Source organism: Neophocaena asiaeorientalis, unplaced genomic scaffold (genome assembly GCF_003031525.2).
Source record: "Neophocaena asiaeorientalis asiaeorientalis breed wild unplaced genomic scaffold, Neophocaena_asiaeorientalis_V1.1 scaffold46, whole genome shotgun sequence".
NCBI classification, from domain to species: Eukaryota; Metazoa; Chordata; class Mammalia; order Artiodactyla; family Phocoenidae; genus Neophocaena; species Neophocaena asiaeorientalis.
Window position 1 is genome coordinate 1,584,985 of NW_020175393.1, and position 18,289 is coordinate 1,603,273.

Consider the following 18,289-nt stretch of genomic DNA (forward strand, 5'->3'; position numbering starts at 1 on the left):
TCGGCGACCACCTCGCTGCCGCTCCCTCTACCCCGAGGGACAGAAGTCCCGCCGCGCCCTCTGAGGCTTCTCCTCCATCAAAACTTACCTGTCTGCTGTAACTTACCTGTCTGCTGCTTACCTTGCAGCCCATCTGATAAGGGCTTTCCTGCTTATCTGTTAATGGCTTCACGGGACACTCCTCCCATCCCCTCCCGCCCAATAGCACCTTCTTGGGATACCTCAGTCCTAAGGAGTAGGTTCAGAGGAATGGAGGGGAGGCTTGTGAGGGGGCGCTTGGGGACATTTTGGGACTCTAAACATCCTGCTGCTGGCTGCCTTCTTTGCCTACGGACTTGGTGGAGGGCTGCCCTAAGCTACAGCTAGGAAATGAAATGATGGGAGGGGCGAGGCGCCATCCCTTAGAGGTTGCAGGGGAGGGGTACAGAACGTTCCCAGGGAAGTCGATTTTGCTCATCCAGAACCCACACTTGGAGGAGGGAGGGGGTGGAATGTTGGATCCAGGAGGAAGTTCTGAAAGTCCCATCTTCCTGACCTTGTTTTCCCGATACCTTGTGGGAGCCCCCTGCCTTTTTTTTTTTTAACCGTCCACGTGGCTTGCTTCTCTGTTCTTACCATTCCTGACCCCTCTTGGCTGCAGGTCTGGGATGTTTTCCTTCCCAACCTTGCTTGAAATTCTCCTCCTGGAGGCCATGCTCCCCTACTGACCAGTCCCTCCCCTTTTCTAAGTGGCTTCAGCTTGCGCTCCCAAAGCAGTTGCCCTGCTTTGTAAACCACTGGGCACTGGGGAGGGGCTGAGCTGGAGACAGCAGGGTTTCAGAAGCTGTGCCAGAGTGGGCGGGGACAGAAGGACATCCACATAATGACCAGGCAGATTTGTGCCAGGGGGATTAGGAAAAGCACGCCAGGCATCCACTTTTGCATGTCTTTTTCCTGCACTTGTGACCCAGGGGAGGGATGGAGGGGTCTGGGGTGAGGATGGGTTTTCCTCAGACAGGGAGTCTCTGGGGAGGTGGCCTACACAGGGCCTTGTGCACTGGTCAAGATGGCGGCTGTGGGGACTATGCCAGCCTCTCCTCAGTTGCACCAACTTCCATGATGCCCTATGGCTGTCCAGCACCCCCAGCAGTGCCAGGTGCCAGGCCCTGGCCGAGGCTTCATCCCCTTCCCTACCAAAACTTACCATCCTGTGTCTCCTCCCCTCAGGGCTTTGCCAAGAGAACCAGCTAATCTGATTCACTAATCTCTGACAGGAAATTCTATGAATTATTCAAGGCTTTGCACAGCTTCTGCTTCTTCTTTCACACCTTGTCTGATTGACCAAGCTCTGACCTCTCCCTTCCCTGGACGAAATCCACAGATTGGCATCAATGCATATTCCTTATGTCATGAACTCTTCTGAGTATGTGACTTGTCTTCCTGATGAGATTTTAAACTCTCTTAGGGACCTTATCTTTTGCTTCTTGTGGACTTCCCACAGCAGCTAGTAAAATGATTAATTCACTGAATATGTGTGTCCTGTGTGCCCGCTCTGCACCAGGCAGGTGGTCCAGATGCTGAGGGTACAGGAGGAAGCAGAACAGACACATCCCTGTCCTCATGAATCTTCCATCTCAGGTTGGGGAGGATAGGAGCCAAAATAAATAAAATATATAGCAGGCTGGGTGGTGATATGGAGAACAGGGAGGAAGATGAGAAGTGTGGGAGAGAACAGTTTACAGTTTTTAAAAGGATAGGGAGGGAGGGTGTCCATGGGAATGGGTCATTTGAGGCGAGATCTGAAGGAGGTGAGAGAGGGAGTCAGGAGGGTGTCTGGGGCAGAGAGTTCCAGGCAGAGGGAGAAGCCAGGGTCAAATCTCCTGGAATGTTTGAGGAGCCTGGAGGAGGACTGTGGGATGGAGCAGAGTGGGCCAGGGGCTTGGGGAGGAGATGAGGTCTGAGAGGTAAGGTGGTAGATCATGTGGGGTCTTTCAGGCCATAGTGAGTTCTTGGGTGGGTGGTTCTCTGAGATGGGTGGTTCTGGAGAGTTCTGAGCAAAGAACTGCCCTGATTTAACTGACCTTTTAAAGGGATCCCTTTGCTGCTAAGTGGGGAACAGGCTGTAGGGAGATGAGGGGGGGGCCAGGAGACTAATGGGGAGGCAGTTACATCTAGGTGAGAGCTGGTGGGGACCTAGACAGGGTGGTGGTGGTGGCATGATGAAAAGAGGTCAGATTCCATACATATATATATTTTTTAATTTTTTAACTTATTTAATTAATTGATTAATTAATTTTTTATTTTTGGCTGCCTCGGGTCCTAGCTGCGGCACGTGGGCTCCTCGTTCTGGCGTGCAGGCTCCAGGGCTAGTAGGCTCTGTAGTTTGTCGCACGCAGGCTCTCTAGTTGAGGCGCGCGAGCTCAGTAGTTGTGGTGTGCAGGCTTAGTTGCCCCGCGGCATGTGGGATCTGAGTTCCCTGACCAGGGATCAAGTCCGCGTCCCCTGCATTGTAAGGCGGACTCTTTACCACTGGACCACCAGGAAAGTCCCATCATATGTATATATTTTTAAAAATTTTATTGAAGTATAGTTGATTTACCATGTTGTGTTAATTTCTGCTGTACAATAAAGTGACTCAGTTATCTATATATATTCTTTTTCCTGTTTTTTCCATTATGGTTTATTACAGGATATTGAATATAGTTCCCTGTGCTATACAGTAGGACCTTGTTGTTATCCGTCTTATATATACTAGTTTGCATCTGCTAATCCCAAACTCCCAGTCCATCCCTCCTCCATCCCCTCCACCCGCAACCATGTCTGTTATCTATATCTGTGAGTCTGTTTTTGTTTTGTAGATAGGTTCATTTGTGTCATATTTTAAAGTCAGATTCCATACATATTTTGAAGATAAAGCCCACAGGGTTTCCTCACAGATTAGGTTTGAAGGGTGAGTGGAAGAGAGGACCAAGGATTGACCCAAGGTTTTGGGCCCAAGCAATTGGGAGGATGGATCAGCTGAGATGGGGAGGACTTCAAGGAGAGCAGGAGCTCAGCTTGTAACGTGCTGAGTTTTCGATGACTGTGGACATCCAAGTGGAGATGTGGAGTGGGCAGTTAGATCTATGAATCTGGAGTTTGGGGGAAGAGGGATGGCAGAGGTGGAGGTGGGAGTCATCAGTGAATGTATAAGTGGTGCTTTGAACCCATGCTTGTGGCCGAGATGACCAAGGGTCAGTGCTGATGGAGAAGGGGAGAGGGCTAAGGACTGAGCTAGAGGCTGGGGATGGGGAAGGGGACCAAGTGAGTCCTCGCAGCAAGCTGCCCTCTCCCCTCCCCTCCCTGTCATGGAGAGGTCCCGCACAGCAACCCCTGCACCCCCATGCTTCTGGGACCACCTCTGTAGAGATGAGAGCTCCAGGGACCTTGAGATCAACCGGAGGTTTAGCACAGGTGGGGCAAGGAGGTTGTGAGGCTAGCTAGGGAGTGGGTGGAGGTCAGATCACAAAAGGCCTCGTTGGCCAATCCAAGGAGGGGAGGCGCAGAAGGAGGCTTTGGAATTAGCTCTGTGGCTTCAGACAAATTATTTAATGTTCAAACCCAGTTTCCTCCTCTGTAAAATGGTGCTCATGACTAGCCCCTTGGGGGAAGTTGGTGAGAATTCAGAGGAAGTGGTTGTGAAGTGCCGAGATAGAGTTGGCCTCTGAAATGGTGGGTCATCATCATCACTTTGTCCTAGAGGCTGGGGTGGCATTGAAGAATGTTAAATGCAGGAATGGGTGGATGGATGGATGAGTGGGTGTCCTCCAGAGACTCAGGATTAACCTCAGCCATGGCTGGAAGGGAGGAATTTCAAGCCCAAGGGTGACCAAAGCAGAGAGTGTGAATTGGGCCTGACTGAAATCGGGAAGGTGCAAGGTTCACTGTCCTGTCTTTGAGACCCGGAGGCCTGTCCCCGTAGTTTGGTGTCTCATAAGCTTCTCTCATCTGTTCGTCTGTCTCTAGGCTCTCTGTGCTTCTGTTTCTTATCCTGTTTATCTTTCTGACTCTGTCTTTTCTGTCTCTCCCTTCCTCTCTGTGTCTCTGTGTCTCGGTCCCCTTCTCTCTTCCTCCTCTATCACCTGCTGCCTTTTCAGGTCTGGGCAGGGTCTCAGGGCTATGACAGGAGTTATATCCGCAGTGTGTGACAGCCCAGACTGGCAGCAGGTCCCCAAGGGACAGCTCCAGCTGGGGGGTCGGGGCTGGGCTGGGTGTGTCTCTGAGCTTTTTGTGGAGTCTCCCCCATCCCCATCCAGGAGACCTCGTCTTTTAACAGTGGTGCCAGGAAAGGGGATGACCTGATGGCAGTGGGTTGTCAGTGATGGAGAAATTTCTTTGTTTTGTTTTTTTAATTGAAGTATAGTTGATTTACAATGTTATGTTAATTGTACAGCAAAACGGTTAAGTTATACATATATATACATTCTTTCCTTTTTCGTATTCTTTTCCATTATGGTTTATCACAGGATACTGAATATCGTTCTCTGTGCTCTACAGTAGGACCTTGTTGTTTATCCATTCTACATATAAAAGCTTATATCTTCGAACCCCAACCTCCCACTCCATCCCTTGAGAGGTTTCTTTGGAGGCCTCCCTGGTGCCCTGGAACCCCCTGCCCTGAGGGAGGGACGGGACACCTGGGGAGGTGGGTGTCTTCTTTCTGCTGACCCAGCTGCCTTGTCGCCCAGGTTGGTGGATGACCGCTGTGTCGTGGAGCCCGCGGCTGGGGACCTGGACAACCCTCCTAAGAAGTTCCGAGGTGAGACCTCTGCTCCCCCCACTAACTCCCCTCCCCCTCCTGGCTGCTGAGTCATGGACCTCGGACAGAACCCATTCAACCCAGGGGCCCAGTGGGTGGGTTAGGCAAGGTGCCGCCCACAGCCCCCTCACACTGCTGCCTGTGGAACCCCCATCGGCTTGAACGATGCCATCTCGGCAGGATGGCCTCTGCCTTCGTTTTCCGGGGACCACACCCCACTTCTCAGGGCCACACCCACTTCTGGCTGGGGGCCCGTTCTCCCCTGACCTCCCTACCACCCACAAGGCTTTCTTTGTCTGTGTGACTGGGCGTTTTCTGAGGGAACAGGGGAAGAAAAGAGAATCTCCTCAGGTGTTAGGAGGCCCAGGGTGAGAGCCCTTCTCTGTGCTGCATGGTGAGGGGGTTGGACCCCATGGTTCCCGGGCAAGTGCCTTCCCTCTCTGTGTCCTCCGAGGTCAGTGGGCGCCTCAGCCCCGCCCCACAGGCCCGGGGGCCCTCGTGAGGATGAAATGATATCCTGCTGTCACTGCGCCCTGCAGGAGAAGGTGTCATTGTGGTGATTACTTGTGAGGCTGAGACAGACAGGCAGACGGAGCCTGGGCGTGGTGGGCAGGTTGGGAGCAGGCAGGAACACGCCAGGCCGTGCCACCTTGGCTGCCCACGTGGCTGCTCCTCTGGGGAGAGAACAGCTGGGATTGTCCTCGAGAGGGATGCGGTTGAGGGAGAGGAGTGGGATTTACGACAGTCTTGTGGCATCCTTGGCGCTCTCTGTCTGCTGGGGGCCTTGCCTATCTGTCGGAGTGTGGAGGAGATAGAGGGCTCCTCCCAGGCTGCAGGGGGGGCCCACATCTACTGTTCTGCTTCCATCGTGTGCCTCTGAGTGGGGTCTTAGGTCAGGACGTGCCTGGCTCTGTGGGGCCCGCCTCTGGCACTGGACCTTCCTCACCACCGCAGACCCCTCTGTCCTGCCCCATCTGGCCGCACTGCCTCTCACCTCATCCCCTACCCCTGGCCCTCCCTCGTTCCCTTTCGCCACACCAGGCCCGCTGCTTTTCCTCACATTTATTAGCCGTGCTCTGGGTAGAGATGGGGGTTCCGGGTGGTCGTGTGGGCTGCCCGCTTGGAGGTACAGCCCTGGCACTTTCCCGGAGCCAGGAATAGGAGAGCTTTGATTTCTGCTCTAGCTGAGGGTTTTGGATGAATTCTTGGGAAGAACTTAGAATGGAAGAGAGTGGTTGAGGTCCCGAGGCTGGGCGGGGCCAGGGCAGGGAGGGGACCGGGGCTGAAAGGAGAAGGTGGGTGGTGTGTCTCGGAGTGTGCAGTCAGCTGTGTGGCGTGATTGGCGGTGACAGGGAGGTGGGTGTGGCAGAGGATATTTGCCCCTGAGTTCCGGTAGACAGAGTTTGGGGCCAATTTTTGACAACAAAACAGCTACTTAGCAGAACAAGTGCTCCTTTGACTTCTTGTCTGCCTCCCACTCCCTCCTTTCTCTTCCTTTTTATTTTCCCAAAGCCCGTGAGCAGGGCCCACCCCAGCGTCGGGGGCTGCTCCGTGGTCCCCGAGGCTGTGCTGGGCACCCCCAGCTCCGGGAGATGCCAGAGGGGCTCAGCCCCCAGCCTCCTCCCCACCCACCCTGCTCCTGGCCTGGCCTGGGTGTCTTGGTGAGGCGGGCAGAGGCCCCTCTGGACCCCCTGTGGCCCAGTGTGGACCTGAGAAGAGCCCACCTTCTGGGACAGAACCAGGTCTCTGTGCAGCCCCTTGGCTGGCGAGTAAGTTGGAGTGTGAGAACCTGGGACAAGAGACACAGACTCCAACCTCTTCAGCTTTGAGGTTGAAGCCCAGAGAAGAAAGGTTGAGCTTGGCCTCCAACCCTGGAGTCCCGGTTCTCATTGTTCCATGTTTCTCCTGCAAACAGCCCCTCCCTGGAGGGAGGTCCCAGCAAGGGCATGGGGACCATGGCAGGCATTTTAGAACTTGGTCGGAGCTCATCAGAGATGGCCAAGGTGTTCTGAGGCCACCCTGGGGTGGGCCCGGCCTTGGCTGGGAACTGTGGTGTCTCCCTCTCTCCCCGCACGGCTCGCGCTGGGTCGGCCAAGCCCGTGAAGCCCCCGCCCTGCCTCCATCAGCCTCTGGTTAGCTCCCTGTTTGTGGTTTCAGCTCCTGCACCTTCCAAGGCCATCTCAAGCCCCGACATGTTCAGGGAATTTTTTCCAGAGTTTGCAGGGCCCTGGGAGGCCCAGGCTGCCAGTGCCCCAATGTGTAGGGCACCCCACGCCAGCCCAGCCTCCCCGACCTCCGCTTTGTTGTAGGGGTCTTGGGTTATGGCTGCTCAGAATCCTGCTCTCCTGGCCGGGCCAGGTCTGGGCAGGTCCCCTCCCACAGCATAGGCGTGGGAGACCCATTGCAGAAGGACGCACCTCCCCGTCCACCTGGGAAGCTCAGTGCTCACACCCCCGGCTAAGGCGACCCCACGAAATGTGTAGCAGTCACTTACCCACGTAGTGGGCGGCAGGTGCTGGGGAGGGGGCTGATGAGGGGATCTCCCTGTGCTTGCACCCTGGGTGCTCTCCGCCCCCAGCCTCATGCCTCTGCTCTACCTGCCCATCTTCCAAGACTGGTTTATTGTTACTTTTATTAAGATCCGCTTCAACTACTAAAACGTAAAAGTAAAGAGAAAGATAACACACACCTATGCACCCACTACTGAGCTCTCTCAAATCCTTTTTCCTGTGTTTATTTCAGGTCTTTTTCATTTTTAAAGAGATAGCATCTTATGCATGTAGCCAAAGCCCCGTGTGCCTTCCCCTGACCTCTTTCTCTTCCCCCTCCCCAGAGGCAGACACTCTCAGAAACTGGTATGCCTCATTCAGGGGCCTGTTTTTATACTTTTGCTTTAATACGTAGAGATATTTCTATGATGAATTATATAGGGTATTCTTTTCCATTTTTCCAACCCTGTATGTTGAAGGTAGCCTTCTGTACAAATCTTTCTCTACTTTTTTCATCGGTGGCTTCTCTTGTTGCGGAGCACAAGCTCTGGGCGCGTGGGCTTCCGCAGTTGTGGCACATGGTCTCAGCATTTTGTGGCTGACAGGCTCTAGAGCACAGGCTCAATAGTTGTGGCGCGTGGGCTTAGTTTCTCCGCGGCATGTGGGACCTTCCCAGGCCAGGGCTCGAACCCGTGTCCCCTGCACTGGCAGGCAGATTCTTAACCACTGCGCCACCACGGAAGTCCTCTGCACTGTTTCTGAGACTTATCTGTATTGACCTGCATGGCTCTAGTTCATCTGTTTAATTGCTATGTAATATTCCACTGAGTGAGTAAACTGCAGTCCTTTTATTGGTTCCCCCGTTGATGGACGTTTATCTCATTTGCAGTTTTTGGTAACTGCCAACAATGCTGCAGTGAGCCCCCTGTACACGTATGTCTCCCTGGGCTCGCGGGCAAGAGTTTCTTGGGTGCGTTCCAAGGGAGGGTGACCTGGGTGAGAGGTATCTCTCCTGTCTTGCTAGGAGCGGCCCTGCCGCCTTCCATGGGGGCTGTGAGTGTTTACCCCCACCCCTCGCCCCCGTTCACCCCTGCCAGACTGTGGGTGCATGGGGTGGGGGTGCTCTTGCTGCACCCCTATCCTGGCTACACTTGGTTTTGTCCCACTTAATTGTCTTCCAGCCCGCTGGGTGTGAAATGCCATCTCACTGTGGTTTTAATTTGCATTCCTCTGACTACTAGTGAGACATCTTTTCATATGTTTATGAGCCACTTAAAATCTTGTTCATCATCTTTTCTTTTTCCTCTTTATAAAAGTAATACAGGGCTTCCCTGGTGGTGCAGTGGTTCAGAGTCCGCCTGCCGAAGCAGGGGACGTGGGTTCGTGCCCCGGTCCGGGAAGATCCCACATGCCGCGGAGCGGCTGGGCCGGTGAGCCATGGCCGCTGAGCCTATGCGTCCGGAGCCTGTGCTCTGCAAGGGGAGAGGCCACAATAGTGAGAGGCCCGCATACCGAAAAAAAAAAAAAAAAAAAGTAATACAAATACAGGCTCTAGGATCCAGCAAATGGGAGCATCCCATCCCACCCTCACTCACCTCCTGTTCCCATCTCCAGGGACAACCCTACTAGAGAATCCGACTAGGTAGTTTATTCATCCAGTTACACCTCCAAATGTTGTGCAAACATCCATCGAGAATCTGCTCCCACGGCCCTCTCCCATCTCCACTGTTGTCCCTCCAGGTAACCACTTTCTTTAGTTTCTTACGCATCCTCCCGTGGTCCTTAATGCAACTGCAAACATATGTTCAGACTTCCCCGATTTTCTTACACTGGGGTAGCATTCTATATGCACTGCTCTGTTCTTTGCTGTTTTTACTTTATGAGTCTTACTGTGGATAGATCCTACTGGAGATCTTTCTATATTAGTATATAGAGGTCTTGAGCTCTCTTTCTCTCTCTTTTTTTCACTTAAAAACTCATTTTTGTTCATATCCTGGACAACTGTGAAAACAGTGTTCCTATGGTTTACATAGTTTTAAGCATTTCAAAAATATTTTTTTTCAACTGTGGTGAATAGCCACGTGAAGTTTACCATCTTAACCACTTTTAAGTGTACAGGTCGGTGACATTAAGCACAGTCTCATCAGCCATCACTGCCGTCCATCCACAGAACTGCTTTTCCTCTTGTGAAACTGAAGCTATATATCCATTAAATAATAACTCCCCGTTCCCAACCCATCCCTCACCCCAACCACCGGCCGACTTTCCATCTGTATGAATCCGACTAGTCTTAAGTACGTCACATGAGCAGAATCATACCTTATCTGTCATTTTGTGGCTTATGTCACTTAGCATAATGGCTTCAAGGTTTACCGGGATTGCAGCCTGTGTCAGGGTTTCTGACCACTCCCCCCTCTCTCACAGCTCCATAGCTGTCCTTCATGTGGCTCCATCGTAATTTATTTAACCAGTCCCCTCTCATGGGCACGTGGGCTGTTTCTAATCTTTATCATTCCCGACAGTGCAGTGAAGACCCTTGTCCCTTGTCATTTTGTACAAATGCAGCTGTGCTCTTGGAATGAAGGACCCGTGGGGGGATTGCTGTGTCCAAGGGAGGGGGCATCTGTGGCTCTGATCTTTCGTCTTGCGCCTTGTCCAACAGCGTAATAAGAGAAAGCAAACCCATTCACCCTTCTCATCGGTTCTTCTGCTTGCTACCCCAGGTTTTGCTTATTCCGGGAGAGTTTCTCTCTCGGCCCATCCCTCCACTTTCTCCCCTCCCCCTGCCCCCAGCAGCATGCTGGCGCTGTTGTAGATTCTCCATGGTCACCTTTATTAACCCAAGTGTCATAGTCACACCTGAATTTCTCATTCTGTCAAGTCCTGCAGTGCTCCGCCTCACGTCTGCCTTCCACCAACCACGCGCCCTTTTTTAGTTTTACATCAAGACTGAATAAGCTTTGCATTCTCTTCTGTAACCGCAATGGAGTCTTCGGGGTTCTGTAAGTTGAGTCTAAATGTTAAAGATTAGAAACAGATGTTTACATGATTTATACCGAGTTTATGTGTAATTGTGGCTGGATAACTTTATTCCCTGTGCTCTGTTCTTGTCTCGAATCCCCTGCTAGTGCTTTGCAGCCTTGGTTGGGCAGCAAAACCATTTGGGATCGGGGGTGGGGGTGGGGTGTGCCTTTCACGATGCATATCTGCAGGCCTTGACCCCTACCAAGATCTGTGGGGGAGCTGAGAGTTTGTATTTTTTAAATCTTACCCCGCCCCAGATGATTCTGTGCAGTGGTAGTGAGTTTTTGGAGTATTGCATACCTTAGTTTCGGGGAATGTCAGCTGACTTTGATAAAGGAATATCCTCCTGTCTGTAGCCTCACCAGCCCTGTGCCCCCGCACCCACAGGTGCATTCCCCCAGCACACACAGTCCTTACGGTAGGACACCCCCCTGGACCCAGACTTTTCTCTTGGCCTTTGCTGCCGCTGGTCCTGCGTGGGCCCGGTCTCCTAGCTACCCTTTCACCCTCTGTCCTCTCTGTCCTTCTGCCCCACAGTTTGGTGAGAAGGAAGGTTCTGGCCCCTCTTGGGTTTTGGACAGGGTCGCCTTTGGGCAAAGAGCACAGCAGAGTAAAAGCATGGAGATGTGCATTGCTCATAGGGGTGGGCCACAAACATTTTAGAGGGCTCAGATCATTTATTCATTCAACAAGCATTTTTTTCCCGACTTGTGTTTCTCTTCTTTTTTTTAAACCATTTTAGAAAATTGAAGTATAGTTAATTTACAATGTTGTGTTAGTTCCAGGTATACAGCACAGTGATTCATTCAGTTATACATAATGTGTGTGCATGCCCACGTGTATATATATTCTTTTTCAGATTCTCTTGCATTATAGGTTATTACAAGATATTGAATATAGTTCCCTGTGCTATACAGTAGGTCCTTGTTATTTATCTATTTAATTTTTTATTTTTTTCTCAGGAAAGAAGTTTTATTTCCAAACCCCTAGGAAGGCATTACAAATAATGGAGATAGAAACCCAAATTAAACCCTGAAACAAACAGATGGCTGGATACGGGTGGGCCTGCAGGAGCAGAAAGTAGGGGAGATGTGTTCTAGACGGGGACCTCACCCTGCAGCCCGAGTCTGTATATTAATGTGACTATTCTGGGGAAGGGGAGTTGGGAATCAGAAATCCTCACCCCACCGACCCCAGTGTTGCCCGGGATGGTTGGGAGGAAGAGGAGGCAGCACGTTGGGGCAAAGACGTCACCAAGTCTGACCTTGGCATTTACTGCCTGCTCTGATCCCCAACATTCCATAAATAAGTTACCCTGCATATCTCAAGTTGAGCTGGGGAGCAAGCAGAATAGCCCCAACCTCTGAAAGCGGAGGCAGGGCAGCCTGGAACTGAGCGGGGCTACAGGAGGACACAGTCGGACTCTTGCTTCGGCCTTTGCCGACACTCGGCAGCTGGGCGTCCAAATGCGGCTCCTCTCCCCTGCGGTGACAGGGCCCGTGCTGACGCGGGCTGGGCTGCTTGGCGCTGTTGGTACGCCTCTTGCTGAGGTTGCTGGGCCAGCTCCAGGTCGCTAAGACCCAATGTGCCTCGCGACGGCTGCTGCCGCTGCAGGGACAAGGCGATCAGGTAGTCCTGGTCCACCTGCTGCTGCTTTTCTGGGGAGCCACTCCCACCTTCTGCTCCAGGTCCCTTGCCCAGGGAGTGACTTAGGTGAAAGTCAGAGTCACAGAAACAGCCGTCTCCGTCCACGTTGCGCAGGCTCTCCCACACCACTTGCTCCTCCTGTAGAAAGCCCTGGTCGGTGACCAGTAGGTACAAGTGACCCTTGTGCTTAGTCATAGTGCTAAAGTGGTTGTTCCGGAAAAAGATGCTAAGTTCGCCCTCCTTGGCAGCTGTTGTTAGCTCACACAGACCATGGTAGGTCAGCTGTGCGGCGGTGGTCTCCAGGAACTGCTCTGCAGTCAGGCCTTCTGTCCCGAGGTTGGTGTCACTGGAGTGCTTGCAGGTGATGATTGGTTGTAACTCAGTTGGTTACAACTGAGTTGGTTGTAACTCAGTTTCCCACCTGCGCTCACAGCCTCAGGACTCTGTGGGTCAACAAGCCAGCCATGGTACAGAGGTATGCCTAGTAGGTCAAAGACACTGCACTCGGGTGTATACTCAGAATCAGAGACACCTGTGAACAGCACATTGCCATCCAGACCTGTGGCCAGTTTAGGCAGCATGGTCATTGCATCGTCCACATTCTGCTGAAAATTAAGCTGAAGTCCTTCTGACTTCTCCTGGGGCTTGGTGGACAGAAGGCAGTCTCCAAGATGGGCCATGACCTCATCCGGTGTGATCACTTCCTTCTGAGGTGGCATCTTCTATTTATCTATTTTATATATAGTAGTGTGTATATGTTAATCCCAAACTCCTCATTTATCGCTCCCCCCAACACCCCCCATCCCCTTTGGTAACCACAAGTTTGTTTTCTGTGTCTGTGAGTCTCTTTCTGTTTTGTAAATAAGTTCATTTATCTCATTTTTTTAGATTCCATGTGTAGGTGATATCATACGGTATTTGTCTTTCTCTCTCTGGCTTACTTCACTTAATATGATAATCTCTAGGTCCATCGATGTTGCTTCAAACAGCATTATTTCATTCTTTTTTATGGCTGAGTAGTATTCCATTGTGTATATGTGCCACATCTTCCTTATCCATTCATCTGTCCATGGACATTTAAGTTGCTTCCCTGTCCTGGCTATTGTAAATAGTGCTGCTGTGAACACTGGGGTGCATGTATCTTTTCAAATTAGAGTTTTCTCCTGATATAAGCCCAGGAGTGGGATCAACAAGCATTATGTGACATATATATAAAGGAGGCATGAGGCAGGGCCCTGTCTCTGAGATCTGCTCCCCCAGGGGCCCCTGTCCAGGTTCCCAGCACAACCGTCTTCCTGTGTTTCTGCTGCGGGAGCACTGCTGATTGTGGAGGCACTGCGGCCTGGGAGGGGTCTTAGAGGCTGTGAGCCCAGCCCTGTGCCCTCCTGGGATTCCCTCCTGTGACGGGGTGCTCACTGCCTCCCAGCACGGCTCATGCTATCGTCAGGCCCAGTCCCCATGCCAGCGTTTCACCGGGATCCAGAATCCTCTATCCCTTCACATCACACTTTAGAATAGGATTTTCCAACTCATGCCTCCTTTCCAGAAGTAGAAAAATCTGACATCCTTTCTGGAGTTTGGGCTTGTGAAAATCATTGATGCTTTATCTGTGTCCAGAATAAAAATCAGGTAATAAAGAACCTGTTTCTGGAATTCTGATTGGCACTCTCTTAGGTTGAGTTCCCTAGAAGCAGAGTCTACAGCGGGAGCATTATTGAGGAGGGGTCCCAGGAGGAGTGTGAGGGCGCCGAGCAAGGAGGTGGTTTCGGGGGAAGAGAGGCCTCAGGCTCATCCCACAGGGACCACTGCAGGCGGTCCCCTCCTGCTGCCAGTGGATGGAGGATACCCCTTGGGGGCTGGGGGGAATGTAACTTCCCAGGCATCTGTGGGCAAGATGGGGGAGGGCCAGAGAAAGGATGCTGATGTGAATGGTCAGCTGCCAATGTCCACAAAACCTGGACACAGACGGGGCATGGGGTGGTGGCCCAAGGGCCTCTGATAAATCTCCCGTGGGGAAGAGGGCACGCGTCCGCCTCCCAGGGGGGGTCCCACTCTCCGACCTTCTTCTGGGCCCCTCCATTCCACTCAGCACAATCCAGGATGCTCCGAGTTCCACGGGGGTCTTCTGACCACTGCCCCTCTACCCAAGAAGGGCGGCAGGGTGGAGAGGGGTGGGGAGAGCAGAGGTGGGCTTTGGGGGCAGGGCTGCAGGCCAGGGTTTTCCCCTGAGCCCCGCATGAACCGAGCTCCCTCCTTTTGCCCTCCCTCCTCAGACTGCCTCTTCAAGGTGTGTCCCATGAACCGCTACTCGGCCCAGAAGCAGTACTGGAAGGCCAAGCAGACCAAGCAGGACAAGGAGAAGATTGCCGACGTGGTGCTGCTGCAGAAGTTACAGGTGTGTGCACGCGCAGGTGTGTGTGCCCTGTCCCAGGCCGCGTGCCTCAGTGAACTGTGGACTGCACCTCAGCTGCCAGCCAGTCCTTCAGCTGGACACCGCAGTGCAGTGAACGGCCTGTGCAGCTGTACATGGAGTTACCAGGGGCTCCTAGAGACAGTGGCTCCAGCGAACCTGATTTAAGAACTAGTCTTGACCTCACCCCTCATTTTATAGAGTTGGAGCCTGGGGCCCTTCAAGGGGACTGGGCCATTGTGCTCATCCTACGAGTTGGCAGTGGGGCTTAGACGGTCCCTGGGTCTCTGGCCGACCTTGGTGTGTGGTGTGAGGGCCTGGTGGTTGCTCTCAGGCCTCTCAGTTTACATCCTGGGTGGTTCTCTCTGGACAGAGCTCAGGGCGTCCAGCCCAATCCCCATGGAAAAGAGAGTGGGAGGATTGGCTGTGGTCAGCAACGTTGCAGCCTGCTTCTGAGACCCTCCCCCGGACCTGGGGCCCCGCCCCCCATCAGGCAGACCTTGCTTCCCGGTATCCCCTTCTCTGAGGAGGTGGTGTGAAATGGGCAAAGGGTGGGCCCGGGTGGGCCCCACCCACAGCTGTGAACTGGGCTGGAAAGAGGGGGCTGGGTGTGGGCTGCTGAGCTCTGTTATAAATAAGGTCGTCTCTCGTCCTGGGCTGGGGGCCGTCGCAACTTCTTCCTGCTGCCGCCACAGGCCCAGGCTGAGCTGTGGATCTGGCTGGGCATAGCGTATTCACGCGTGCGCAGACACTCAGAACCACACGTGGTCACACAGCCGTACACTGTAGGTTTGTGGAGAGTCACGTGGTACCTGGCATGGCTCCCCAGCAGCCATCCTCCCACCAGCCTCCGGCCTGAGGCCCGGATAATGGGACTGAGGAGATGAAAGGGGCAGAGGGGCCACTGCCCTCAGAGAGAGCCGGTCTGATGGAGGAGACAGAGCCCCCACCTCCAGGACCCCCCAGTCTGATGGAGGAGGCACAGTGTATCCTCGGGCAGCTTCCAGTCTAATGGGACAGAAGGACCTAAAATGGTGTCCTCAGTGGGATGCAAACCAAATCCTGGAGGCATCAGGGTTGGATCTGTCAGAGTTGGATGTGGCTCGTCAGGGAAGGCTCCCTGGAGGCGGTGGGCTAGGAGCACACACAGTTTGGGGAGGGAGGGTCACAGAGGAGTGAGGGTGGAGGGGAGGAGGAAATGCCGCCAAGCACACTTGCTGGTGTCTGGGCTGGGCCAGGGGTCCCCTGCTGGGGCGCCAGGGGTCCCCTGCTGGGGCGCCAGGGGTCTGGTGAGGCAGGGGAGTGAGGCACAACCTTAGGTTATCTGCTGGGGGTGTTGGGGCATAGGGGGCTCACAGGCCTGCTGGCTGCCCCCTCCAGAGGGAGGTGGCGAGGAGGGGCCTGAGGGGAGGAATCTGGTGCCGCTGGCTCTGTGCTGTACACACTCTGAGCCTCGTTCTCTCGTCGGTAGTGGGAGGAACAGGCCAGATGGCCTCAGGAGGGTCACTCTGGGTGCAGTGCCAGGACCTGCATGTGTGTGGGGTGGTGGGAAGATGTGTGCCTTCAGTAGCAGGCTTCTGGGCCCACCCTCCATCTCTGTGCATGTCTGTGCAGCATGCGGCCCAGATGGAGCAGAAGCAGAACGACACAGAGAACAAGAAGGTGCACGGGGACGTCGTGAAGTACGGCAGTGTGATCCAGGTGTGACGCCGGGGCAGGTGTGGGGGCGAGGGGTGCCAGTGCCATGGCACCAGCAACCCGGGACTGTCTCTGTGACTGCGTGTCTGCCTCTACACGTGCGCGTTGCTGTGTGGCCTGAACGGCTGTGTGCGTGGGTGTGTGTTCAGCACTGTGGCCACCAGCACAGATTCTGGAGCCCCGAGGTCCAGGTTCACATCTTGGCTCTGTGACCTGGGCAAGCGACTTCACTTCCCTGGGCCTCTGTTTCCCCAAATGGACAGTCAGGCCAGTGATAGTACTTCCCTCTGGTTGCTGTAAGGTTCCTCGAGCTACTACTCTTAGGGTGTTTAGAACAGCGCTAGCTCCTTGTGTGATCACCCGGGTGCTGGACTGGGTGTGTGACTGTGCGTGTGGCCATGTTTGTCTCGGTCTGTTTGTCCAAGGGTCCAGTGTGCCCCCCAGCCCCCCCCTTTCTGATGGGCTGGCCTCCTGGGGTGACCTCCCCCCTCTCCCCCCCACTGCTTGGCCCCCCGCCGCCTCTCAGCTCCTGCACATGAAAAGTAACAAGTACCTGACCGTGAATAAGCGGCTGCCGGCCCTGCTGGAGAAGAACGCCATGCGGGTGACACTGGATGCCACGGGCAACGAGGGCTCCTGGCTCTTCATCCAGCCCTTCTGGAAGCTGCGGAGCAACGGGGACAATGTGAGGACAGGGCTGGGGGGAGGGGCCTGCTGGAAGGCGCAGGCCACAGCGCCAGGGGGGCTTCTCTAGGGTCTTTGGTGTGGGGACTGCATGAGCTCATGCCTGTTTCTTAGGGGGCAGACTGGCCAGAGGGAAGCCTGGGGGCCCCGCCGTCCCCACCCTCACTCTGCTGCATTCTGTCCCCATAGGTGGTTGTCGGGGACAAGGTGATCCTGAACCCTGTCAACGCTGGGCAGCCTCTGCATGCCAGCAATTATGAGCTCAGTGACAATGCTGGCTGCAAGGAGGTGAGCGGGGCGCTGGGCTGAGACAGGCTGGGGTCAGGGGCCTCTCACGGGAGTGCTTGCACCTGGACAAGTGTCTCCCGAGCAGCAAAATACAAAGAAACTGTAAGGGACTAAACCTACCCGCACCCATGCACAGTCAGGGCAACGATGAACAATAAGATACAAAAACGCCAAAAACCAGCTGCTACTTCTGAGGTCCCAGGAGCAAAAGCCAACTACTGCACGTGATCCCCGCACCACCAAGGGGGCGCCACCGAGGGGGCGGGCAGATCGCCTAAGCCACGTCTCCGACCTAACCCATGGATCCGCCCCTGACCTCAGCCCATTTAAGGGACCAGCTTGCCCGGCCTCAGGGAGCAAGCAAGGGCACCTGTTCCTTGTTTTCACTCCCTCGTGCTGTAGCCTTGCCTGAATTTCTCATCTGGTCTCTTATCTATTTCTCCTGATTAAAGAGGCCAAGAACCTGGGTCGGTAACAGGGTGGTGGGCTGATATAGGCTGGGACCTAGGACCCTTTATGGGAGTGCTTGCCCTTGCACCTGGACAAACATCTCCTCAGGCAACAAAATACAAAGAAACTCTGAGAGACTAAAAGGAACTGCACGCGTGCACAGTTGGGGCAAGTTGTGAACAGTAAGGTACAAAAAGGCCGAAAAAACCAACTGCCATTTCTGAGGTGCTGGGAGCAAAAGCAGGGTACTCTGCAGGGCACCAGGAAGGGGGTGGGCAGGCCACAAATAGGAGTCCTGCTAAAGCCTTGGCTGAATTTTTCACCTGGACTCTTATTCATTTCTGTTGATTAGAGTCCAAGGACCCTGGTTGGTAACGGCCAGCCCGGCAGCGGATGGGTGTCCACGTACCTCCCCCACCCACCCAGGGTTGCTTCCTCCAGTCCTGTCTACAGCTGGAGGGGCTGGGTGGGCCTCCCTGCTCCCTGCCTGTCTCCCAGTGTCTGCCCACATTCTCCACCCCACTGGGTGGCGGCCCCAGGGCAGCTGGGCTGGGGTTTGGGGGCCCTGGTTGGGAGAAGACACTGCCCTGTGCTCTAATGGGGGCTGGGCTGGCCTCCCCTCACCCGCTTCGGGTCTTAGGCACAGGCCCACTCCCCAGCGGCTGGGGGCCTGCCCGGCCTCACGGGTCTCTGTGCGCTTCCGCAGGTCAACTCTGTGAACTGCAACACCAGCTGGAAGATCAACCTGTTTATGCAGTTCCGAGACCACCTGGAGGAGGTGTTGAAAGGGGTAAGGACTGGAAACTCCCCGGAAACAGCCCC

General features: G+C 54.1%; 1 protein-coding gene and 1 pseudogene across 1 annotated transcript in view; one reads left to right on the plus strand and one right to left on the minus strand.

Moving 5' to 3' along the window:
- The window catches only part of ITPR3 (inositol 1,4,5-trisphosphate receptor type 3), a 66,355-nt gene that overhangs the window by 10,256 nt on the left and 37,810 nt on the right, over positions 1 to 18,289 (plus strand). The window contains exons 2-7 of the mRNA XM_024766296.1: positions 4,707 to 4,777; positions 14,211 to 14,332; positions 15,962 to 16,048; positions 16,572 to 16,730; positions 16,919 to 17,017; positions 18,174 to 18,257. Coding sequence (XP_024622064.1) covers positions 4,707 to 4,777; positions 14,211 to 14,332; positions 15,962 to 16,048; positions 16,572 to 16,730; positions 16,919 to 17,017; positions 18,174 to 18,257 — 622 coding nt within the window. The remainder of the gene's footprint in view (positions 1 to 4,706; positions 4,778 to 14,210; positions 14,333 to 15,961; positions 16,049 to 16,571; positions 16,731 to 16,918; positions 17,018 to 18,173; positions 18,258 to 18,289) is intronic.
- LOC112414025 (ubiquitin carboxyl-terminal hydrolase MINDY-1 pseudogene) lies at positions 11,692 to 12,659 on the minus strand (annotated as a pseudogene).